Genomic DNA, 22,901 nt, shown 5'->3' with positions numbered 1-22,901 from the left:
CTAAGACTTACACTCCTTAACCCTCAGAACCTCACCTGGTACCTGGTGATGGCTGAGTAAATGCCTGCTGAATGAATAAGCCTCAGTTTCTCCATTACCATGTGACTGGATGATCCTTAAGTTCCTTCACATTGCAAAATGGATGTTTGAAGGAGAGAAGTTTGCAATCTGAACACTGGCTTTTACAATTTCTTCCTTACTGTTGGGTAATCTGCTTTTCTTTAAGGCCATTGCAACCATCGGCTTTGTTGAACAACCTCCTTTTGGAATCCTGCCTTCGGTGTTTGAGTTGGCCCCGGGACATGCTATATTAGTGGAGGTAGGTAATCAGACATTGGCGTATATTTCCTCAACTGCTTGCATGCTTGCATTTGTCTCTGTTTTCATGACTCAAGTGTCCAGTCCCATCCCATATCCCAGCCTTAGTGACTTCTGGGTAGACGCATATTCTTGCATTCTGTAGGGTGATGTCAGATGTCATTTGACTGTCTTATGAGCATTTTCACAAAGCAAATGCAGATAGCCCTAGCATCACATCACAAACCTGAGCCTCACTAGTCCACACCTTTAGTCTGGGAGCCACCTCCACCAATGTCCAAGCTGCCTCCAAGATCTTCCCTTGGTTCTTCAGTCTCTCTTGGGTCTTCCCTCCCCCAGGCCCCTCTATCATCTGGTACCTGATTATTGTGGTTATTGTGGCTTTGTTCTCGCTTTCCTGCTTCATCCTCAGTTTGTATAGTCAGCAAGGCCCACCTCCGTTACGCCTCATCCTGAACCTCTGCAGAAGCTCTCAGCAGTCGCCCCTGGCTATGGGCATCTCCTTTCCTAACTTGCCCTTTTTGCTGCCCCCTTCAGCTGATCACACCTGCTTGCTGGTCCCCAGAGGTGCCCATGAGAAATGGTGATACTTCCTGTCCCTGTTGCAGCACACTGCCACTCTCCCCGACTCCTGGTTTAGGAGTCTGACTCCACTTCATGTGACTGGGTGTGGGCTGCCACAGACATGCTTGGCCTTTCACACTAGCCTGCCGAGGGAGGCCCCTGACATTCAGGAGCAAAAACTGTCTGGCTTTTGGGGGGTGGATTTGGCCTGTGCCATATCACCAGGTAGTGAGATCCAGCAGCCCTTATTAGTTCTTAAACTCAGCTGCACATTGCAATCACCTGAGAGACCTGGAAACAACACCAAGGCCCTGCCCCTGAGGTTCTGAGTTCACTAGACTGGGCTGTGGCCTGGGTGCCGGACTTCTAAAGTCCCCCAGGGAATGCTGGTGTGCAGCCAAGTTGGAGTTCAACTGCCACAGCGACTCTGCCATGCTGTCAGGAAGGGCTTCCTCTTATCAGCTGCTTTCTAGTTTCAAGCGCCCAGTAGGTTCTGCAGCCCCAGGATGTGGCTCTCTTATTCATGTCCCTGCTGATCTGATCCCTGATGAGAAACTAGTTCTTGGGATTGAGACTGAGCCAGTTCAGGGGCGTTGTCAGGCCTCATCTACTGCTGAGGGGCAGGTTGGGTCTACAAGGCCCATACACAGGCCAGGTTCCCTGTTCTCTTAGAGTAGTCCAAGCCTTGTCACAGGCTCATCGAAGCTTTAAGGAATTGGAGCTGCTCTGCCCTGGACATCCCCCTCATCCCGTCCTCCTGGGATCTCCAAGTAAAGGAAAAGGGTAGCAGCAGGACTCTTAGGGGAGCAGTGAGGGAGCCAGGGGAGGCTTTCCCCTTGGCATTTCTTGCATATTTTGTTTATTGATTGTTTGGGATTTTGTCTGTTCCAAAATGTATTCATAGTTCCAAATAAGAACTACATTTGCGTTATTAAAAATTCAAAAGAGAGACTGGGTGCAGTGGCTCAGGTCTGTACTCCTAGCACTTTGAGAGGCTAAAGCAAGAGAATTGGGAGTTAAAGACCAGCCTGGGCAACATAGTGATATACTGTCTGTATAGACAATTTTTAAAGTAAAAAATAAATTCAAAAGAGCCAGGTGTAGTGGCTCACACCTATAATCTCAACACTTTGGGAGGTCAAGATAGGAGGATCACTTGAGGCCAGGAGTTTGAGGTTACAGTGAACTGTGATTGAGCCACTGTACTCCAGCCTGGGCAAGAGAGTGAAACCCTGTCTCTAAAAATAAATAAATAAAAATAAAAAACATTCAAAAGATGCAAACAGGTAAACAGTGAAATGCTCCCTTTCGCCCCAGTTCCTCAGCCATCCAGAGGCCACACCTGGCCAGTTTTCTGAATGCCCTTCCAGAGATAGTCTATGCCCAAATAAGCAACTGCACATGTTTTTTGCCCCCCCATTTTTTTCTTCACACACAAAGTTGCCCACTCTATACTCTGTTCTTTGCCTTGTGTTTTCTACTTAACTCTATATCTTAGAGATCATTCTCATATGTTTTAATAACTGCATAGTATCCTACTGTGTGAATGGACCATAATTTAGTTCAGCAGTCTCCTGCTGATGGACCTGAAGATTTTTTTCTGATTTCTGGCTACAAATTATGTATAAATTATACATACATCACTCTATCCAAGGATGAGTCTACCCACAGGACACAGTCCTTGAAGTAGATTTGCTGATCCAGGACTTTGTGCCCTCATAATTGTAATGCATGTTGTCAAAATCCTTACCATGCAGATTGTACCAATTTATACTTTCAGCAGCAATATGTAAAGGTGTCTGTTTCTTTACACCTTTGCCAATACAGTATATTACCAAACTTAGAAATGTTCATGGACGTTGTATAAAAAAAATATACAAAAATAGAGAGAATAATGATCATCCATGTATTCATTACTCATCTTCAGCAATTGTCAACTCTTGGCCAATCTTATTACATCTATACCCCTCTATTTCCGTCAGCCAATCCCCACCCTGTTCTTCTAGATTATTTTGAACAAAATCAAGACAAAATATCATTGCACTTAACAGAATGAAACTAGACCTGTATCTCTCACCATATGCAAAAATTAACTTATTAATAAAATGGATTAAAGATTTAAATATAAGACTTGAAAATGTAAAACTACTAGAAGAAAATGGGGGAAATCTGTATGACATTGGTCTGGGCAATGATTTTTTGTATATGATCTCAAAAGCACTGGCAACAAAAGTGAAAATAGGGGCCAAGTGCGGTGGCTTAGCACTTTGGGAGGCTGAGGTGGAAAGATTGCTTGAGCCCAGGAGTTTGAGACCAGCCTGGGCAACATAAGGAGACCCCATCTCTATAAAAAATTTAAAAAACTAGCCGGTGTGGTGGCATGCACCTGTGGTCTCAGCTACTTGGGAAGCTGAAGTGGGAGGATTGCTTGAGCTCAGGTGTTAGAGGCTGTAGTGAGAAACGATCACACCACCGCACTCCAGCCTGGGTGACAGAGCGAGACCTTGTCTCAAAAAACAAAACAAACAAATGAACAAACAAAAAAACATGAGAAGACAAATGGGATTACCTCAAATGAAAAAGTTTCTACGCAGCAAAGGAAACAAGCAACAGTGAAGAGACAATCTGAAATGGGAGAAAATCCTATCACATCCGAGGAGGGGTTAACTCCCAAAATATATAAGGAACTTAACGCAATAGCAAGAAAACAACCTGCTTTTTTTAATGGGCCAAAGACCAAATAGACATTCCTCAAAAGAAGACATATAAATGGTCAACGAGTATATGAAAACATTCTCAACATCATTAATCATCAGGGAAATGCAAATTAAAACCACAGTGAGCTCCCACCTGACACCCATTAGAATGGCTATTATCAGAAAGATGAAAGGTAAGTGTTGGCGAGGGTGTGGAGAAAAGGGAATCCTTGCCCACTGTTGATGGGAATGTAAATTAGTACAGCCGTTATGGAAAATAATATGGAGTTCCTTCAAAAAATTAAAAATGGAACTACCATGTGATTCAGCAGTCCTACTACTAGGTATATATACAAATGAAATCTGGCTGGGGTGCAGTGATGTGATCATTGCTCACTGCAGCCTCTAACTCCTGGGCTCAAAAGATACCATTTAAAAGATATCCGCACTCCTATGTTCATTGTGTCATTCACAATAGGCAAGCTATGGAATCACCCTAAGTGTCTATTGATAGAGGATAAAGAAAATGAGGTATATCGGCCGGGCGCGGTGGCTCACGCCTGTAATCCCAGCACTTTGGGAGGCCGAGGCAGGCAGATCACCTGAGGTCAGGAGTTCGAGTTCAAGAAAATGAGGTATATGTACACAATGGAATAACAGCCTTGCAAAAGAAGGAAATCCTGTCATTTGCGGCAACATGGATAAGTCTGGAGGACGTTATGTTAAGCCAAGCACAGAAAGACAAATACTACATGATTGCACCTGTATGTTAGACCTTAAATAATTGAACTCATAAAAGCAGAGAGTAGAATGGTGGTTACCGGGGCTGGGGGTTGGGGGAATTGGGGAAAAAAATAGAAAACAAATCATTGCATTTATGACAGCCCACCTTCTGCTCTTTGCCAGTATGAGTGGTAAAAAGCCATTCTTCTGGATGGTTTTCATTGACATTTCTCTTATTATGGATGAGGGTATGTGTTGTCATTCATTTAAGGGCCATTTGTATTTTGGTCTCTGTGAACTTTATCTTCATATTCTTTCAGCTTGCTCACTGCTTTTCTCTGGGGTGGAGCTAGGGTAAAACACTTGGCCTTAGGAGTAAGGTGGGAGGTGGCAGGGAGGGGAACAGTGAAGAGCAAAGAAAGGGGTGTGTGTCTGAGAGGAGGAGGGTGGGAGGCAGGGAGGGTGGAAGCCCTTTAATGGGAGGTAACGGAACAACCCTTCTCTCCCCCAGGTCTTGTTTTCCCCAAAGAGCCTAGGAAAGGCAGAGCAGACCTTCATCATCATGTGCGACAACTGCCAGATAAAGGAGCTGGTGACCATAGGTGGGCTTGAGTGTACTCCCAGGGCAAGGGCTGGAGAGGCTGCCCCAGCTCCAGGGCCCACTGACTGCACTAGCATTAGCAGCAGCCCACCTGTTCCCTCTCTGTGTCAGGAGCGCACATTAAGAATGCTGCAGCCTCCAGCTGCCAGAGTCTAGTTTCAGGCCCATTGCTCTGGTCTGACTTTGGAGACCCAAGCCAGTGTGGCCTCCAAGACAGTCCAAGGAGCCTTCTAGCAAGAGACAGATGGAAACCTGGGGTGAAATCTTTCATTGTTTCATTTTGAAACTCACTTTGATCTCCTTTGGGGAATTGCCAGTGGCTCATACATAAACAGCCAGAGCCACCTCTAGATTTCTGTAGGGTTAGAAGAGGCATCCTAGGAATTGTGACAAGATGCCCCTGGCTGCTCCTCCCTCCCTTCCCTCCCTCCCTCCGTCCTTCCTTCCCTCTTTTCTACCTTCCCTCCCTCGTTTTCTCCCTTCCCTCCCTCGTTTTCTCCCTTCTTCTCTCCCTTCCTCATTGAGTGCCTTCTATATGCTAGGTTCTCAAAATCACCTCCTTTTGGTCTTCAAAGATGTGAGAACATTAACCTGTGTGTGGATATCCCCCTTTTCCCTCTAGTGTGAGCTTGCAGGAATCATGGTCAAGGCCAGCTGCATGTGGATGGCAGCATGGGTCCTGCAGCAGCCTTGGCCTGATTTCAGCCCTAGTGAGCCTTCACTGACTTCACTTACCCTACTTTGGCAGGAATTGGGCAGCTGATTGCTTTGGATCTGATCTATATTTCTGGTGAAAAAAGCCAACCAGACCCTGGAGAGCTCACAGACTTAACAGCCCAGCACTTCATACGATTTGAGCCTGAAAACGTTCGGTCCACGGCTAGGAAGCAGCTGATTATTAGAAATGCTACGTAGGTAACCCCTGTGTGTGCCCCAATACCCAACCCTTCTCCTGGCTTACCTGGCCCTGAGTCCCAGTGAGACAGGAGGTCCTTCCAAGGGCCTGGGGAAGACTGGGCACAGAATGGTATCCAGATTCAATTGAGGGATCCAGATTGACCCAGTCTATCATGGAAACCAGTAGCCACTCTTGGCTACTTAAATTTAAATAAATTAAATTAAGAGCTCACTTCCTCAGTGGCACCAGCCAGATGTAGCTAGTGGCTGTCATATTGGACAGTGCATATCTGTAAGATCTCCATCCCTTCAGGAAGTTATGTTAGATAGTGCTGCCCCAAATCATCCTGGACCATCCCTAGGCAGCCCCAGCTTTCCAGAGAGGACATACCATGCCTGTGTAGGGGAAGCCATCCAATTCCCAGGGGCAGACAGACTATAGTCTGTGGGTTTCATTCTCCTTGCCATTTGTTTCATGACCCACCTCTGAGCACCACCATGACACCAGGACAAATCTCAGGGAGCCTCCCAACCAGGGCTGCCCTGGGGACCCGAGACATTACACAGGACTCTGTCACCCCTCCCCTGGGATAGCTGCAAGTCCTGCCCCTCCTATGCTATGGAGTGGCCACTGTTCCTGTTGGCAGCCAGTAGGCACATATTTTTCTGGACACAGCTGTCCTGGGAGCCCATAACAGGAAAGGCAGAGGGCAGGATGGGGTTGATGTGGCAAACCTTGGAAACTCCTGTGGTGAGAGACACTGCAGAAGATCTTCCCAATATTGGGGCGTGATGCATAGCCTCCTCCACTTTAGTGATTGGAACATGAGTTCCTGAGTTACCGTGTGCCCTGAGTCACGGTAGGTCCAACCTCCAGCTGCCATGGCTGGGAAGCGAGGAGCTCTCTTACATAATCTCTGTCTTAGACCCTCTCACCCACCTGCTGCCCCTCACCTAGGTCCCCCCGCCCAGGCTCCTCCATTGAAAGGGTGTGAAGGCTGACCTAGTCTCTTCCTGTTCCCAGGTCCTTTCCTGCTCCCTCCTGGAGCAGGGCAGGGAGGCATGGGGTGGAGGGACCTGGTCCCAGCAGAACTGGGACATGGCCTTGGATGCGTTGCTCCCACAGGCATGTGGAGCTGGCCTTCTACTGGCAGATCATGAAGCCCAACCTGCAGCCCCTCATGCCTGGAGAAACCTTCAGCATGGACAGCATCAAGTGCCACCCCGACAAGGAGACCGCCTTCTCCATCATGCCGAGAAAGGGGGTTCTCAGCCCCCACACAGACCATGAGTTCATCCTGAGCTTTTCTCCTCATGAGGTTCAGATGGTGTCATCTCAGTAGCCACACATGGTTGGATCATGTATTTAGACCCCCCACCTGTGTTCTTTAATCACACTGAAGCCACAGCTGGGTCCACTGAGGTGCCATCCTGCCCAGGCCAGCACTTGGCTAAGTTGGGTTGGAGTACACACCTGGTTTGTGGGGCGAAGCAACTCATTTTGTCTGGTCCTGATCCCAGACTCACCCTGTCTGCAGCAAGACCCTTGGCCGGCTTCCTCAGCTCTGGGTGTCTCCCACATGTCTACTATGGCAAAAAACATTACCATCCCCACCCATACCACAGCAGCCCCTAGAGAGAGTGAGGTGCAGGGACCTGAGGGCAAGGTTAGCACAGTGCTGGCCCCAGCATGGAGGGAAGCCCTGTGGGCCACGGTTAGGCTAGAAGGGAATTCGAGCTGGGCATGAAAAGGATGCTCCGGGGCCATTGTTAGTGGGTTTGGGGCTGAGATGAATGATCCTGCCTCTGGTCCCAGCATCCAGCTGCCTCGTTGTCTGTCCTGGGAGGGTGTGGTGCTTCAGACACTTTGAGGGGCTTTGTCAGCATCAGGAAGGCCTTTCCTTTGCTTCTTGCCCCCAGGCCCAGCTGAGACAGGCCCCTGAGTCCTGGCTCATGTTCTGGCAGCAACTTCACTTTTCCTAAGGAGGGGAGGAGGCAGCAGGGAAGCATCCCTGGGTTTTCAGAAGGTCCTTCTGGTGGCTAGGCTAAGGGGAGGAAGAATTCCTGCCATGCCCCAGCCTTCTCCAGGACAACCTGCTGGAATGCAGTGGTGTTTTCAGGGCACTGTGTTTGCCTTGCAGCTGAGGGATTTTCACAGTGTGCTCCAGATGGTGCTAGAGGAAGTCCCAGAGCCTGTAAGGTGAGAGAAACTGGGCCCTGGATGAGAAGTGGGCAGCTGGGCCTTCCCCCACCTTGAGGGTTCTCCTGGGGAAGGTATAAGGTGAGGGGGAGTGGGCAGCCTGGTCCCCGCAGGCTTTGGGGAGTGCGAGCATTTTTTTGCCTTGCCCTGGCAACCCAGCCCTGCAATGGGCTGAGCACACTAAGCTCGCTAAACTCACTGTGAGGCCACCCCAGGAACTTTGGAGCTGCGCCCCAGGCCCATTGCTGCTCTTGGGGAGCCAAACTGGGGGGCCCTCGGTGGTGGTGAGTGTGGAGGGAAGGCTTTGCCCCCACGGTGTAAACCTTCAAGCTGGGGCTCCAGTCAGCCCAGTGCAGAGATCCCAGGCTGGAGGGCTACAGAATGGTCCCTGGAGGCAGCAGGGCAGTGCCCCTGTCCCAGTCCTTAGGCTAAACCACTGTCACAGCCATCGGTGCTCGTCACCTTTCAGGCATTGGCTAATGCCTCTGATTTAGGGGGCTCAGGAGCTGTGGGCTAGGCAGTGTTTTCACAAGGCCAAACATGTGGGACAGAGGCAGGGACACTCTAGGACATGCTTCCAGGTGTGCTGGCTCCTAGCTAACTGTGGGTTTGTGTTTAGTTCAGAAGCAGAGAGCCTGGGGCCCTCCTCCTACTCTGTGGATGATGTGATCGTCCTGGAAATCGAGGTGAAAGGCTCAGTAGAACCTTTCCAGGTTCTCTTAGAGCCATATGCCCTCATCATCCCAGGGGAGAACTACATTGGGATAAATGTGAAGAAGGCTTTTAAGGTAGGTCATTGTCTCTCCCCTGCCTAGGCTGGCCGAGACAGTGTTGACATGGGTGCGAGTGTAGGGAGGATGTAGCAGGAGGGGCAGATGGTAGCAGCCACTGCATGGAGGCTGAGGCTGTTCCCAGGGCTTTGAACCCAGCTTGACTTGCACAGATGCATAGACCAGGCTTGGCTGTCTTTTGTCAGCCTCCCAGAATCCTCTGAAAGTTAGGGCTATGGAACCTATTCCCGTCCTTGGCAGAGTATGTCAGCCACATGCACTGCAGTGTGGAGGAAGGATGCTTTTGGGTTGGGAGGCCCATGGCTTTGGGTGGCCAGGAATTAGCCGGGAAGTGTCATATGGACTCTTTATGAGCCCACGATCCTACAGTCCTTCAGCAGGTACAGAATTGACATGAAGGGGCAGTAAGTGGGCAGCCCGGTCTCGGGTGTCTTTCAGATGTGGAACAACAGCAAGTCACCCATCAGATACCTGTGGGGGAAGATCAGCGACTGTCACATCGTTGAAGTGGAGCCTGGCACAGGGGTCATAGGTACCTTGGGGACTGCAGGAGGGGTTGCGACCAGCCTGGGGCTGGCTCAGGAAGAAATCTTCAGAGTTAAAGGGGCTTGTGCAGGGCTCTTGGTGTCCTGTGACTGCTCTGTGAGGCCTGGGAAGTGAGGGACATGAGAAGTCTGTGCAAGCCAGATGTCTGGGCCCAATCATAGAAGGAAACTGCCTCTGCTTCTCCTCTCCACCTCTCCCTTTCCCTCTCTCTCTCAGAGCCCAGTGAGGTCGGGGATTTTGAGTTGAACTTTACTGGGGGTGTCCCTGGCCCCACAAGCCAGGACCTGCTGTGTGAAATCGAAGACTCGCCCTCGCCAGTGGTGTTACACATTGAGGCAGTCTTTAAGGTGCTGCAGGTGGAGCTGGGCAGTGGGGTGGGCCCAGGGAGGTAGGTGGCAGGGCTGGGACACAGAGCCATCCCCAGGTGGCCCAGTGACAGGCCCCCTGGGTATCTCAGGGGCCTGCCCTCATCATCAACGTCTCAGCCCTTCAGTTTGGTCTGCTCCGCTTGGGGCAGAAAGCCACAAACTCCATCCAGATCCGGAACGTCAGCCAGCTCCCAGCCACATGGCGTATGAAGGAGAGCCCAGTCTGCCTCCAAGAAAGGCCTGAGGATGTAAGTCGGGCACTAGTGGTTCCTCTGGTGACCCCACAATGAGTCCGTTTAGCTTGCCCTGGTGAAACTTGCCCTGGTGTGTTTAGATCAGAGCTTCGAGGCTGGTGGTGACTTCGGCCTGGCGGTGCCTCCGGTTCTCCCCATCGCTGAGGCAGCTCAGCTCCTCTCTATAGCCAAATGTAATCCCCCGTCAGCATTTCCTGTGCCTTTCGCTACCATCGGATTCAGAAATAGGACGTAGGTTTCTCCTTCAGAGCTGCCTGAGGCAGGAAGAGATGGGCAGCTAGGTTGGGCAGGAAGCCTCTAAGGCTGCTGCTGCTCCGGCCACATTCCCACCTCCTCCCCACTCTCTGGAAGGTTCGGATCCTCCCAGGGATCTGCTACCAGATGGCATCTGGTCACAGGCCGGCAGCCCAAACCCAAGGCTCCAAAAAGAAAATTCAAGATTTATTTCCACTCAAATAGCACTTTTCTTTTCACTATAAAAGTAGGAAAAAAAGCAGCTAAGTATTATCATAATCATATTTAAATGCAATGGGTGATCTGGAACAAGACAAAGTCACACAAATCACCAGCTACTCGCAAAGTGCCCGCAGTAAGTCATACATCACTGCCCCTTCACCACGGCATGGCTGCAGCTCCCTGGTGGACTGCACGTGTGAAACCCTGGCCATGTCTGTTTGGTGACCACACTCTCCTTCTGGCTGTTTCCCACCAAGGTCCGCATCCTGCTTGCCCACTTGCCCTCCGAGTCAGAACACCGCACACTTTTCCTTCTGTATTAAGGAGCCCAGGGAAGGCAATCCAAGCCACGCATATACCTTATTGTGCTAGTGTGCATTCCCTTTCTCCAGGAAAGTGGACTTTCCTTTCCATTCCTGGGAGGCCTCGCTCCTTTACCTGATGGCCTGTAGCTGGGCACTCTGAAACCTAGAAGTTATGACAGTGTGCATCAAATTGCCAGCGCCATTGCCAAGTACCTGTTACACAGGCTTGGAGTTCAATGCTTTCCCTCCCAGGGCTCATTGATCTCCCACCATGGATCCTGAAACCACAAAAGACTAAGGCTGGGGCTTGGGCTGGGATGCGGCTGGGGGCAGGCTGGCATCAGTATCTTTAGTGTCCACGTTATGTTTAGCCAAGAACCTTTTCTTCAAATGAAACTTTATGCAAAAGCCCAGTACATAGGATAAACTGTGATTGCTCCAGCCACCCAGAGACCCCCTTGTTCGGCACCTCTGCCCCATCCTGCTTCTCCCCACATTCCAGTCCCCTGCACTTCCAGGGATTTCCTGGGATTTTCCAGAGCACAGTTAGAAGCTTACAGACCTCAGCCAGCCTCTTCATTTGATAGAGGAGAGACTGGAAGGGGCAGGGCTTCCCCAGGGTCATACGGCTGATGGGTAGCAGCATCGCATCTGATCCCTCTTCTCTAGTTTCCAGTCTGTGGTGTTCTCCCACTGTGAAGAATAGCTATTATAATGGAAATAATTGCCAATGTTATAGTATTGTAAGATAATCCCCTCTCTACAGTTCTCTGCATGCTATTCTTTTGAGCTCTCAAAAATAATGTTGGGGTTTGGGGTTTGTTAGATGGTCTCAGGTTAGAGGACACAGAGCTGCTGAAACCCAACCCTAGACTACAGCCACCCCCAGAGCTCCAGAGCTCCAAGGGAGATGCAGATGAGCAACAAAGACAAAATAAAGCAAAGTGGCTTCTTCCTTACAGGGACAAGTGTCCTCTCAGTCAGGACAGGAAGAATGGAATGTAAAGAGCCCTCCCCAGATGGGGACACTTTTCTTCCTGCTCTTTCCCTTCCCCTCTCCCTTTGTGTGTGTGCCTGGTGTGGGAGGAGGGGCAGATGGGAGCGGGGCGGGGTGGGGGGGCAGGTAAATGAGACTGAGCCTGCAGTGGGGGACAGAAGGTGGTGGAAAGACCACGTGGGTGCAAAGGAGAAATCTGTGGCCACAACAGACTCTCCCCTCCCCTAATCTAGTGACCTGGTGGCTTTCCACAGTTGAAGCTGCTCAGAGGGCCACCCCTCTAGTTTGGCTCACCAGCTCTCCTCTGGCTCCCCAGCTCTCCCCATTTTCCCTGGAGCACCTCCCTTCACCTTCTATCTCTCACATCTGGGCCAGGGCATGGGGCCCTCTGACTTATGTATTCCTTTACTTGGAGACTCAGTTTCTATGTTCTAATCCTGAGACTCTTGTGGCTGTGGTCCCCCACCTGCTTGCCTGTTTCTGGATCCCAGATGGCTCTTGGAAGAGCTGGGGCAGCTTAGGAGTGACCGTGGTTGGGCATGGCCAGCCCCCAGTTCCTCTGCACTTCCAAGTGTCCTCAGTGCTTATCCTCCCGAGTGTTCTCCGGGGCAGGTGTCTCCCTTCGACATTGAGCCTTCGAGTGGCCAGCTTCACTCTCTGGGGGAGTGCAAGGTGGACGTCACCTTGGAGGCCCTGCACTGCCAGCATCTGGAGACCGTCCTGGAGCTGGAGGTGGAAAATGGGGCCTGGAGGTAAGGGGGCCATGGGAAGAGCCACTACAACAAACTCTATGAATATTCGTGGTGTATTTATCTATATTATATATTTATCTAGAGATGTTCTGGATTTAAAACTATTGAATCCAGAAAATTAGTATTCTATAAAATTTGTAAATTACTGAAAAGAAACTCAAAATGACTCATAATCCATTGCCTAGAGATGATCCACTGATAATATTATGTATATATCTTTCTAGGGTGTGTGTATTAAAGAGACATAAATTAGTATAACTACTTTCGAAACTACTTTAGCATCAGCTAGTGTTTGCCCTTCTGAGTATACTCCCAGGGAAATCCTTATACATGCACGGTGGGAGATGTGTGCTCATGTTGGAATGCTCAGGCTGGACTGTTCCTACAGGAAAAACTAGAAAAAACCACTGTCTGTCAACAGGAGAATGGACATTTAAAAAGTGTGACATATTTAAATGAGCACATACCATTGTATTCTGGGAGGAACATGCTAGAGGTTCCACAGGTATTAGTAGTATTCCTTTTTTTCTTCTTCATTCTCCCTCTGCTCCCCCACTTCCCTCCCTCTCTCTCTTTCTAGTGGAAAACTTCTCACATATATAAAAACAGAGAATAGTATAATAGACCCCCACATTCTCTTTCCTCCCTTCAATAATTGTCAACTCACTGCAAGTACTGTTTCATTCATATCCCGTATCTCCTTCTCCCCACTCCTTCCCAAATTATTTTCAAATAAAATATTGATTTTCCTGCTGGGCATGGTGGCTCACGCCTGTAATCCCAGCACTTTGGGAGGCCGAGGCAGGTGAATCACGAGGTCAGGACTTCGAGATCAGCCTGGCCAATATGGTGAAACCCCATGTCTACTAAAAATACACAAATTAGCCCGGTGTGGTGATGCTTGCCTGTAGTCCCAGCTACTTGGGAGGCTGAGGCAGAAGAATCGCTTGAACCCTGAAGGCGGAGGTTGCAGCGAGCTGAGATTGAGCCACTGCACTCCAGCCTAGACAACAGAGCGAGACTCTATCTCAAAATATATATATATATTCATTTTCTTAAGCTGGCTGGTGATAATATTTTGTTTCTAAAGTTGTGTGGAGTAGTACATAGATGTTGTTTTATTGTTAAACTATATATATGTTTAATACTATATATTATCTATATAACACATATAAAACTATATATTATCTATATAACACATATAAAACTATATATTATCTATATAACACATATAAAACTATATATTATCTATATAACACATATAAAACTATATATTATCTATATAACACATATAAAACTATATATTATCTATATAACACATATAAAACTATATATTATCTATATAACACATATAAAACTATATATTATCTATATAACACATATAAAACTATATATTATCTATATAACACATATAAAACTATATATTATCTATATAACATATATAAAACTATATATTATCTATATAACATATATAAAACTATATATTATCTATATAACATATATAAAACTATATATTATCTATATAACATATATAAAACTATATATTATCTATATAACATATATAAAACTATATATTATCTATATAACATATATAAAACTATATATTATCTATATAACATATATAAAACTATATATTATCTATATAACATATATAAAACTATATATTATCTATATAACATATATAAAACTATATATTATCTATATAACATATATAAAACTATATATATGTTTTATACTCATTTTTTCGTATATTTGGTGTTTCATTGTAAAAACATTTAAATCTCTATGGATGCTCTTGAATTATCCTCCAAAAAGACTGTGTCATTTTATACTTCTGCCTATAGTGTGTGAGACTAGCCATCACCCCACACTCTCACCATGGAAAATGTTGTTGGACTTTGTATACTTGACTATCTGACAGTTGTTCGAATGTCCTCTCCTGTGATAACAAATACAGGTCTAGGTATGAGTCTTTGCACTAGTCCTTCAGAGCACTTTGCGGGCATTAGATGTGGAGGCTAAGTCTGCCTGCAGCTCAGAGGAAGGGCTTTCTATTAAGTCTTTTGCTTATTTCCTTTCCTTTTCTGTCTCTGTTCTTTCTCCTGAAAGGACCTTGTATTATCAGAATGTTTACAGTAGCAAGTGATGGAAACACAGACATTACCAACTCAGGCAAAAAAGAGGAAGCACTGGCTCATGTAACTGGGCATTCCCAACTTGCTGAATCTAAGGTCCCAACCCTTTCCCTTTGTCTGGTCTTCTGCTTTCTCTCTTTCTCTACCCTCTTTCCCCCTTCCCTACCTCCATCCCAGCCCCAACACTCACATCTGCTGCTCTTTGTGGGCCTTTCTCTTCCCTGTTGACAAGGGCCCTTCGCACTCTGCCTTGGGGAGAGGCCACTTAGAGCTCCAGGCTCACACACTTCCAGCTTAACAACCTCTGAAAGCGAATCTGGCTCTTTCCAGAGATAGGCACTGATTGCTCTTGTGTGGGTCGTGTACCCGCCCCTTCCCCTGCTGGGTGACAGGGAGTATCTGTCTCCAGAAGAAGCAATCATGTTTTGAAATTTCAAGCTTTGTTGTTCTTGCATCTTTCCTTTTCTATAGTAATCTGTTGTAGTCTTATCAATGCAACAGCCTCTCAGATTCTCCCAAGAAAACTAATTTCTGTTTTCCCAGATGTTGGAGTTCTTCTCCTTTACTTTTTGAGTTTTCTTCTGCTTCTAGTAATCTTTGCCTGTCCAGTCCTGTTTTTGAATGGAGGAGGAGGTTGATTTGCATAAGGAGCTAGTGGTGTAAGTTTCTTCTGAGTAAAAGGGGGTAGATGTGGAGAGCACCCCTCTTCTAAGGGGTGAAGTACATGTGAGTCACCACCTTCAGAGCACACAGCTAGCCTGAATCCATCAGAGAAAGGGACCTTTGGGGAAAACAGCCCTAAACAAACAGTGGAGAAAACCCACATTGGCCAGCTACACAAATCAATCCATGCCTTCATTCATAAATAAGAATGAAGGAATAGCATCTTTCTGGTTGTTTCTTCCTTGTGACAGTTGAGAGGTCCAGTGTTACTGCAGGCTCTGCCCTGGCCTCTCTCCAGCATGACACCCACAGTCTTCAGTGGGGGCAAATACTGTGGCAGCCCAATCTTTTTCTTAATTTTCAATTTTAATTTTTATTATTTGTACAAATTTATGGGGACATGTGCAATTTTGTTACATGCTTAGATTATATAGTGGTCAAGTCAGGGCTTTAGGGTATCCATCACTCAAATAGCATACATTGTACTCATGAACTAATTTCTCATCACCCATTTCCCTCCTACGTCCTCACCCTTCCGAGTCTCCATTGTCTGTCATTCCAATCTCTATGTCCATATGTACACATTTTTAGCACCCACTTGAGTGAGATCATGTGATATTTGACTTCTGTGCCTGGGGCAGCCCACTCTTTCATGTGTTGCTCTGACCTCTGGGGCTGGAGCCCTGACCTGGCTAAGCCAATCGATCTTCAGCAGTGCTTTGCTCAGCTCCCCCGCCCTTTGATGCCCTCATTCCATCGTTAAGGATTGCATTGCACGTAACCTGTGCAGGGATTTCAAGCAGCAGTTTTGTTCTCTGTTTTACCAGTTAACCTGATCACATTCTTTCTTTCTCCTATTTTCTTTTCCTTGTTTGCATAACATTTTATTTGCTTTATTATCTTTTACTTCAAAATTTTCACAAATAGGGCATTTGTTTGGTATTACATTTCTTTGGATTCACAATTTGTCTGTTTGGCACAAAGCTAGCTTTCTGCCTGTGTCAGCTTTGAGTGTGCCTTCCTCACTAAGCTTAATCATTTTTAGCTTGATCATTTTGATTTAAAGTGAGATATGTACAACTCTTCTTTTCACTTGAAGACTTAGAGTCTATTGTAGGGTTATTAGTTGGTCTAATTTCAATATTGTTGTGTCTCAACGAATAGGGAGGCCTGAGGAGAGGGAGAGAGATGGGAATGACCAGTAAGTAGAGCAGTCAAAATGCATACAGCATTTACCAGTTGAGCCCATTGTCTTATATGGTTGCTGTTTATGGCACCCCAAAACAATTACCGTAGTAACATCAAAGATCACTAATCACAGGTTACCATAACAGCTATAACAAAAAAGTTTGCAAGACGTGACACAGGGACATGAAATGAGGACATCAATTGGAAAAATGACATTGATAGGCTTGCTCAATGCAGCGTTGTCACAAACCTTCAATTTGTAAAAATCACAGTATCTGTGAAGTGCAGTAAAGCAGAGCATAATAACATGAGGTATGTTTGTAACTGAATTTCTTACATAGATCAATTTGGACTTTTTTCTTGGCCAGGCACAGTGGCTCATGCCTGTAATCCTAGCACTTTGGGAGGCTGAGGTGGGCGGATCACCTAAAGTCAGTAGTTCGAGACCAGGCTAGCCAACATGGTGAAACCCAATTTCTACTAAAAATACAAAAATTAGCTGGGTGTGGTGGCGTGCGCCTGTAATCCCAGCTACTCGGGAGGCTGAGGCATGAGAATAGCTTGAACCTGGGAGGCAGAGGCTGCAGTGAGCCAAGATTGTGCCACTGCACTCCAGCCTGGGCAGCAGAGCAAGACCCTGTAGCCCCCACCCCACCCCCCAAAAAAAAGATGTTTTTCTTTACTCAGTTTTGGTAGTTTGCATCACTCTAGGAATTCAGGAATTTGTCCATTTTATCTGTTATGTAATTTGTTGGTACATAGTTGTTAGTGGTGTTTTCTGATAATTATTTTTATTTCTGTATGATCAGTAATGTTGTCCCCACTTTCATTCCTGATTTCTCTAATTTGAGTCTTGAGCAAATTTTTCTTGGTCAGTCTAGTCTAGCTAAAGGTTTATCAATGTTGTTAATATTTTCAAAGAACCAGCTTTTGCTTTTGTTGATTTTCTGTAATGTTTTTCTGTTTTCTATTTCATTTATCTCTGCTTTCTGGTCTTTATTATTCTGTCCTTCCACTTGCTTTGGGTTTAGTTTGCTCTTCTCTTTCTAGTTTCTTAAGGTGAGAGCTGAGGTTTTTGATTTGCAATCTTTCTTTTTTGTTTGTTTGTTTAAAGAAAATTGTATTTACAAATATAAATTTTCCTCTAACCACTGCCTTAGTTGCATCCTATAACTTTTCATATATCATGTTTTCATTTTCATTGATATAAAAGTATTTTCTAATTTTTCTTGTGGTTTCTTATTTGACTTGTTTATGAATGTGTTATTTAATTTGCACATATTTTGTTTCACAAATTTCTTTCTGTTGTTGATTTCTAATTTGATTCTATTGTTGTTGGAGAACCCACTTTATATAATTATAGTCCTTTAAAACTTATCGAGGCTTGTTTTATGGGCTATTCTGGAGAATATTCCTTGTGCACTTGAGAAAAATAATGTATTCTGCTGTTATTGTGTAGAGTGTTGCCTGTTAGTTCTGTTTGGTTTATAGGGTTGTTTAAATCTTCTATTTCAATGTTTATCTTCTGGTTAGTTGTTTTTCCATGATTAAAAATGGGCTGTTGAAGTCTTCAACCATTATTGTTGAATTGTTTTCTCCTTCAATTCTGTCAGTTTTTGCTTCATGTATTTTGGGGTGCTGTTGTTAGATACATACATGTTTATAATTGTTATATCTTTCTAATGGATCTTTTTATAATCATAAAATATCCTTCCTTGTCTCTAATAACAATTTTTGTCTTAAAGCCTATTTTATCTAACATTCATATATCTCCTAGAGCTCTCTTTTGGGTACTGTTGCATGATATATATTTTTCCATCCTTTTTCTTTGAAACTATTTGTGTCTTTGAATCTAAAGTGTCTCTTGTAAACAGCATATACTTGGATCAATTTTTTAAAATCCATTTTGCTAATCTCTGCCTTTTGATTGGATTGTTTAATCCCTTTATATTTAATGTAAATACTGATAAAGTAGAACTTACATCTCCCATTTTGCTATTTGTTTCCTGTATGTATTTTGTGTTTTTGTTCCTGCATTCTTCCATTATTGCCTTCTTCTTTGTTAGATAGGTATTTTCTAGTATGCCATTTTATTTATTTATTTATTTTGAGATGGAGTCTTGCTCTGTCACCCAGGCTGGAGTGCAGTGGCGCGATCTTGGCTCACTGCAAGCTCTGCCTCCTGGGTTCACGCCATTCTCCTGCCTCAGCCTCCCGAGTAGCTGGAACTACAGGCACCCACCACCACGCCTGGCTAATTTTTTGTATTTTTAGTAGAGATGGGGTTTTACTGTGTTAGCCAGGATGGTCTTAATCTCCTGACCTCGTGATCCACCCATCTCAGCCTCCCAAAGTGCTGGGATTACAGGCGTGAGCCACTGCGCCTGGCCAGCCATTTTAATTTCCATGTTTCTTTTACTTTTTAAAAAGTTATTTTCTTACTGGTTGTCCAGGGCTTTATAGTATATCTTAATTTCAAAACAGTCTGGTTTAGATTAACACCAATTTAATTTCAGTAGTCTGAAATGTTACTGTAATATAGCTCAGCTCTATTCTCTCCCCTTCCTTTGTACTATTATTGTCATACAAATTACATATTTATACATTATAGGCTTATCAAGACAGTTTTACAGTCATTGGTTTATATAGTTGCCCTTTAAATCAAATAGAAAAGTAAGCAAAAATACATTTATTCTGTCTTTTGTATTTACATATGAATTTACCTTGATATGGTTGTATCAGTCAAGGCTTAATATTTATTTCTTAATAACCTATTAAGACATTTATTACAAAGAATCAGCTTACACAACTATAGGGACTAGCTAGGCAAGCCTAAAATCTGTAGGGCAGGTTTTCAGGAAGGGCATGCTGGCATTTTGGGGGACAAGATGAAGCTGTTATAAACACATGGAATTTCTTTGTCTGGGTAACCCCATTTCTGCTTTTAAGACCTTTTAGTGGCCAGGCACGGTAGCTCACCTTTGTAATCCCAGCACTTTGGGAGGCCAAGGTGGGCAGATCACTTGAGGTCAGGAGTTTGAGACCATCCTGGCCAACACAGTGAAACCTTGTCTCTACTAAAAATACAAAAACTTGCCTGGCATGGTGGCACATGCCTGTAGTCCCAGCTACTCGGGAGGCTGAGGCAGTAGAATTGCTTGAACCTGGGAGGCAGAGGTTGCAGTGAGCCAAGATTGCACCACTGCACCCCAGCCTGGGTGACAGAGTGAGACTTTATCTCAAAAAAAAAAAAAAAAGAAAAAAGAAAGACCTTTCAACTAATTGAATCAGGCCCATCTAGATTATCTAGGATAATCTCCTTTACTTAAACTAAACTGATTATGAACATTAATCATACCTACAAAATACCTTCAGCTGTTCAGACACGTAAAGAGCTTGCCCATCAAGCTCCTGCTCTCGCAACAAGAAAAGACTGAACAACCTGAAACAATGATTTTTCTTAGATCTATCAGAGAGTTGACGTTGCAGGACAAGTGGCCACCCCAAAAGCTGGAGATATAGGCAAATACTGAGAATACAGATCAGTTTACCTGAAGCAGAAGAACACTTAAATGGTAGTTTCAACAAATTCCTGGTGGCTGAGTATAGGCTAGCTTAAGAGTTTAAAAATCCTGGGGGCTCAGTAGGTTCTCATGGTGAAAACTGGAAAAAAAATTCTCTATTGTTTAGCCAGGGTGGGATGGAGAGGGGAAGGAACCCTTCTGAAATATGCCCAGAGGAAAAGTGAAATAAGCCACTTTGAAATAAGCCCAGAGCGTTCTTGCAACAATTTCTCTTACACCCGAGATTTCTACTTTTTGAGCAATTTTAAATGGTACTATATTTTAAATTTCGGTTTCCACATGTTCGTTGTTAGTGTATAAAAATGTGATTCATTTTTGTATATTAATCTTAATATCCTGAAACTTTGCTGAACCCACTCATTAGTTCTAGAGTTTCTAAAAATATAGATACCTTGGGATTTTCTACATAGACTGCATGTCATCTAGAAATCGGGACAGCTTTACTTCTTCTCTTCTGATCAGTATGCCTTTTGTTTCCTTGTGTTCCAGCTACCTTCCTGTGTATGCTGAGATACAGAAGCCCCATGTGTACCTACAGAGCAGCCAGGTGGAGGTTAGAAATCTCTACCTGGGTGTGCCCACGAAGACAACTATCACACTTATCAATGGCACGCTCCTGCCCACCCAGTTCCACTGGGGCAAGGTGAGTGAGCCCACAGCATCAGGCAGCAGTCTACAGCCCTCAGCAACAGAGGCCCATGTAGAGGGGGGGCATTGTCCCCCAAATATCCTCGCAGAACAGAGATATTCAGCCTCCCTCCCACAGCCTGTCCCTTGTTCATAGTGTGCATAAAAGCTCCTCAAAGGAGCAGCATATCTGGTCCAGCTTTTTCTTGCCCTGCCTCTAGGGAATTCCAGTTCCCTGCCCAAGAAGGAGTTTCTGGTGAACACAGCTAGAGCCTCCTAGCCAGCACAGCCCATGACTGGCCCAGGTAGCTGTTGGAGCCCAGTTGTGGTGCTGCTCCTGCCTGTGGCTGACTAGGGAGCTCTGAGTGTCGTAGGATGTAAGGCCGCATCCATGTGCACCAGAAGCGTCTGCCCTCTGCTCGCCATCCCTCGGGGCCTTCAAGGGCAGTTTCTTTAGTCCAGACAACCTCCCAACAAGTGGTAAAGTCCATCCAGGATTGGGGAGGAGAGGAGAAGGGACCCGTGGTTTATCCCCAGTAGTGAGCACCCAGCCCTGTCGGTTTTGCTGTGGGCCCCAGTCTGCCAGTCTCCAGCATCGCATGCAGCAGTGCTGAGCACTCTCTGGATACTGGTCCATTCTGGGAGCCCAGTAAGTGACAACAGGCTCACTCATGTGTCTGCCAGCTCCTGGGGCACCAAGCAGATTTCTGCATGGTGACAGTCTCCCCCAGACATGGCCTGCTGGGCCCGAGCGAGGAATGCCAGCTCAAGTTGGAGTTGACTGCTCATACCCAGGTGAGTAAGGCAATGTAGGGCCTGAGTGACTGGGAAGGCACTCTGCCAACCATGTGTACCTGTGCCACCAGGGAGGCCCTACTTAGGCCACACTGCTGATTGTAGGTGGGGAAGAGATTTCTTGCATTTGGGTCTGGGGTCCCCATTCCTGCTGGGTCTGCTCCCTAGGGACACATGGTCAGAGAGCCTGGAGCAGGCCTGGATGTGCCCTGAGACACACTGGCATGCCTGGCCTTTGGCACGAGCTTTTGCCCTCCCCAGGCCATTCTCTGTGGCCGCAGGTGGGCCCAGCTTTCCGATTTGCCCAGACATCCAGAGCAGAGCTGTTGCTCACAGCAGGCACTGTGCCAGATACTACTTGGGGAGGCTAACTGGTACCTAGGTTTCCCCCTGGAGTGGCCCAGAGGAAGGCCATCAGGGCGGAATCTGCTCAGTCCTAGGGCCGTTGCTAGCTGTCCCTTTGTGGTTCTTGTGGGAAAACTTCCTCCTTGCAGAGACTTGCAGACTTAGGTCTCAGTTCCCACTGGCAAATATGGGGATGGTCTGCCTGAGCTCTGGGACGACAGACAGGCAGGTCCAGGTGTGGAACAGATCTTGCTCAGGGAGGTTTGATTTCTAGGGTAGCAGCTTCATCAGAGGAAGTGTGCAGCTTCTCCAGAGGCCCTCTCTGAGGGGTCTCTCTTCACGTGGGCATGCCCAGATATTTGGGGCAGACTCAGACAGCCATAAGCCCTAAAGAAAGAGCCAGGCCTCCTGGGGCCGAGGGCAGGCCAACTGGCTGGGCTCACTGGAGGGACTGGAGATGAGCCTGGCCAGAGGTCAAGGCCTTCGTGTTGAACCCTCCACAGCAATCCCCTGTGCTGTGGAAGACCATCTGGGCTCATATCAGAGGTCCCAGGCCTGGTCTGACCCCTGGATGGGCTTTCTTATAGGAAGAGCTGACCCATCTGGCCCTCCCTTGTCACGTGTCAGGCATGAAGAAGCCACTGGTTCTAGGCATTTCTGGGAAGCCCCAGGGACTGCAAGTGGCCATCGCCATCTCTAAGGAGAGCTCTGATTGCAGGTGAGCCCAGGGTTGGGGGTCTGGAGGTGGCAGTGGACTGAGGAATGAGGCAGCCACGCCCGGGACCAGCACGGCACTGTGGTATCAATCTGCGCCCATCTGATTCCTGCAGCCAGGAAAACGCCACAGTGTTATTGCGGCCACTCACCACTCCTGTGGGGACAGCTCCCTTTACCCCGTCCCTGCCCTCTGTGTGGTCTCCCCACACACACTTGGAGGCATGGTGCGCCGGCAGGCAGGAGATGGCAGGGGACAGGGCTGTAGGTACCCTGGGCTTGCCCACATGAGAACCAGCAACTGGGAGCCATGCCAGCCTACCCCTGGCCAGGGACGGTTTGTGCAGAGTTTGAGGCCTCTCTCAGCATCATGGGTGGGCAG

At 46.6% G+C, this 22,901-nt stretch overlaps 1 protein-coding gene across 8 annotated transcripts in view; it reads left to right on the top strand.

Moving 5' to 3' along the window:
- DLEC1 (DLEC1 cilia and flagella associated protein) overlaps positions 1-22,901 on the top strand; it is an 80,097-nt gene that overhangs the window by 44,211 nt on the left and 12,985 nt on the right. For 4 of the 8 annotated variants that reach the window (XM_063612086.1, XM_063612096.1, XM_063612089.1 and 1 more), the window contains 13 exons: positions 227-319; positions 4,813-4,903; positions 5,651-5,813; positions 6,824-7,118; positions 7,941-7,999; positions 8,619-8,787; positions 9,229-9,322; positions 9,553-9,683; positions 9,794-9,952; positions 12,329-12,468; positions 20,528-20,681; positions 21,350-21,460; positions 22,393-22,523. In XM_063612086.1, coding sequence (XP_063468156.1) covers positions 227-319; positions 4,813-4,903; positions 5,651-5,813; positions 6,824-7,118; positions 7,941-7,999; positions 8,619-8,787; positions 9,229-9,322; positions 9,553-9,683; positions 9,794-9,952; positions 12,329-12,468; positions 20,528-20,681; positions 21,350-21,460; positions 22,393-22,523 — 1,790 coding nt within the window. The remainder of the gene's footprint in view (positions 1-226; positions 320-4,812; positions 4,904-5,650; positions 5,814-6,823; positions 7,119-7,940; positions 8,000-8,618; positions 8,788-9,228; positions 9,323-9,552; positions 9,684-9,793; positions 9,953-12,328; positions 12,469-20,527; positions 20,682-21,349; positions 21,461-22,392; positions 22,524-22,901) is intronic. The other 4 variants (XM_055282927.2, XM_055282919.2, XM_055282902.2 and 1 more) reach the window with 1 other exon arrangement.

Source organism: Symphalangus syndactylus, chromosome 1 (assembly GCF_028878055.3).
Source record: "Symphalangus syndactylus isolate Jambi chromosome 1, NHGRI_mSymSyn1-v2.1_pri, whole genome shotgun sequence".
Taxonomy (NCBI): domain Eukaryota; kingdom Metazoa; phylum Chordata; class Mammalia; order Primates; family Hylobatidae; genus Symphalangus; species Symphalangus syndactylus.
This window is presented reverse-complemented; position numbering and strand designations above follow the sequence as displayed.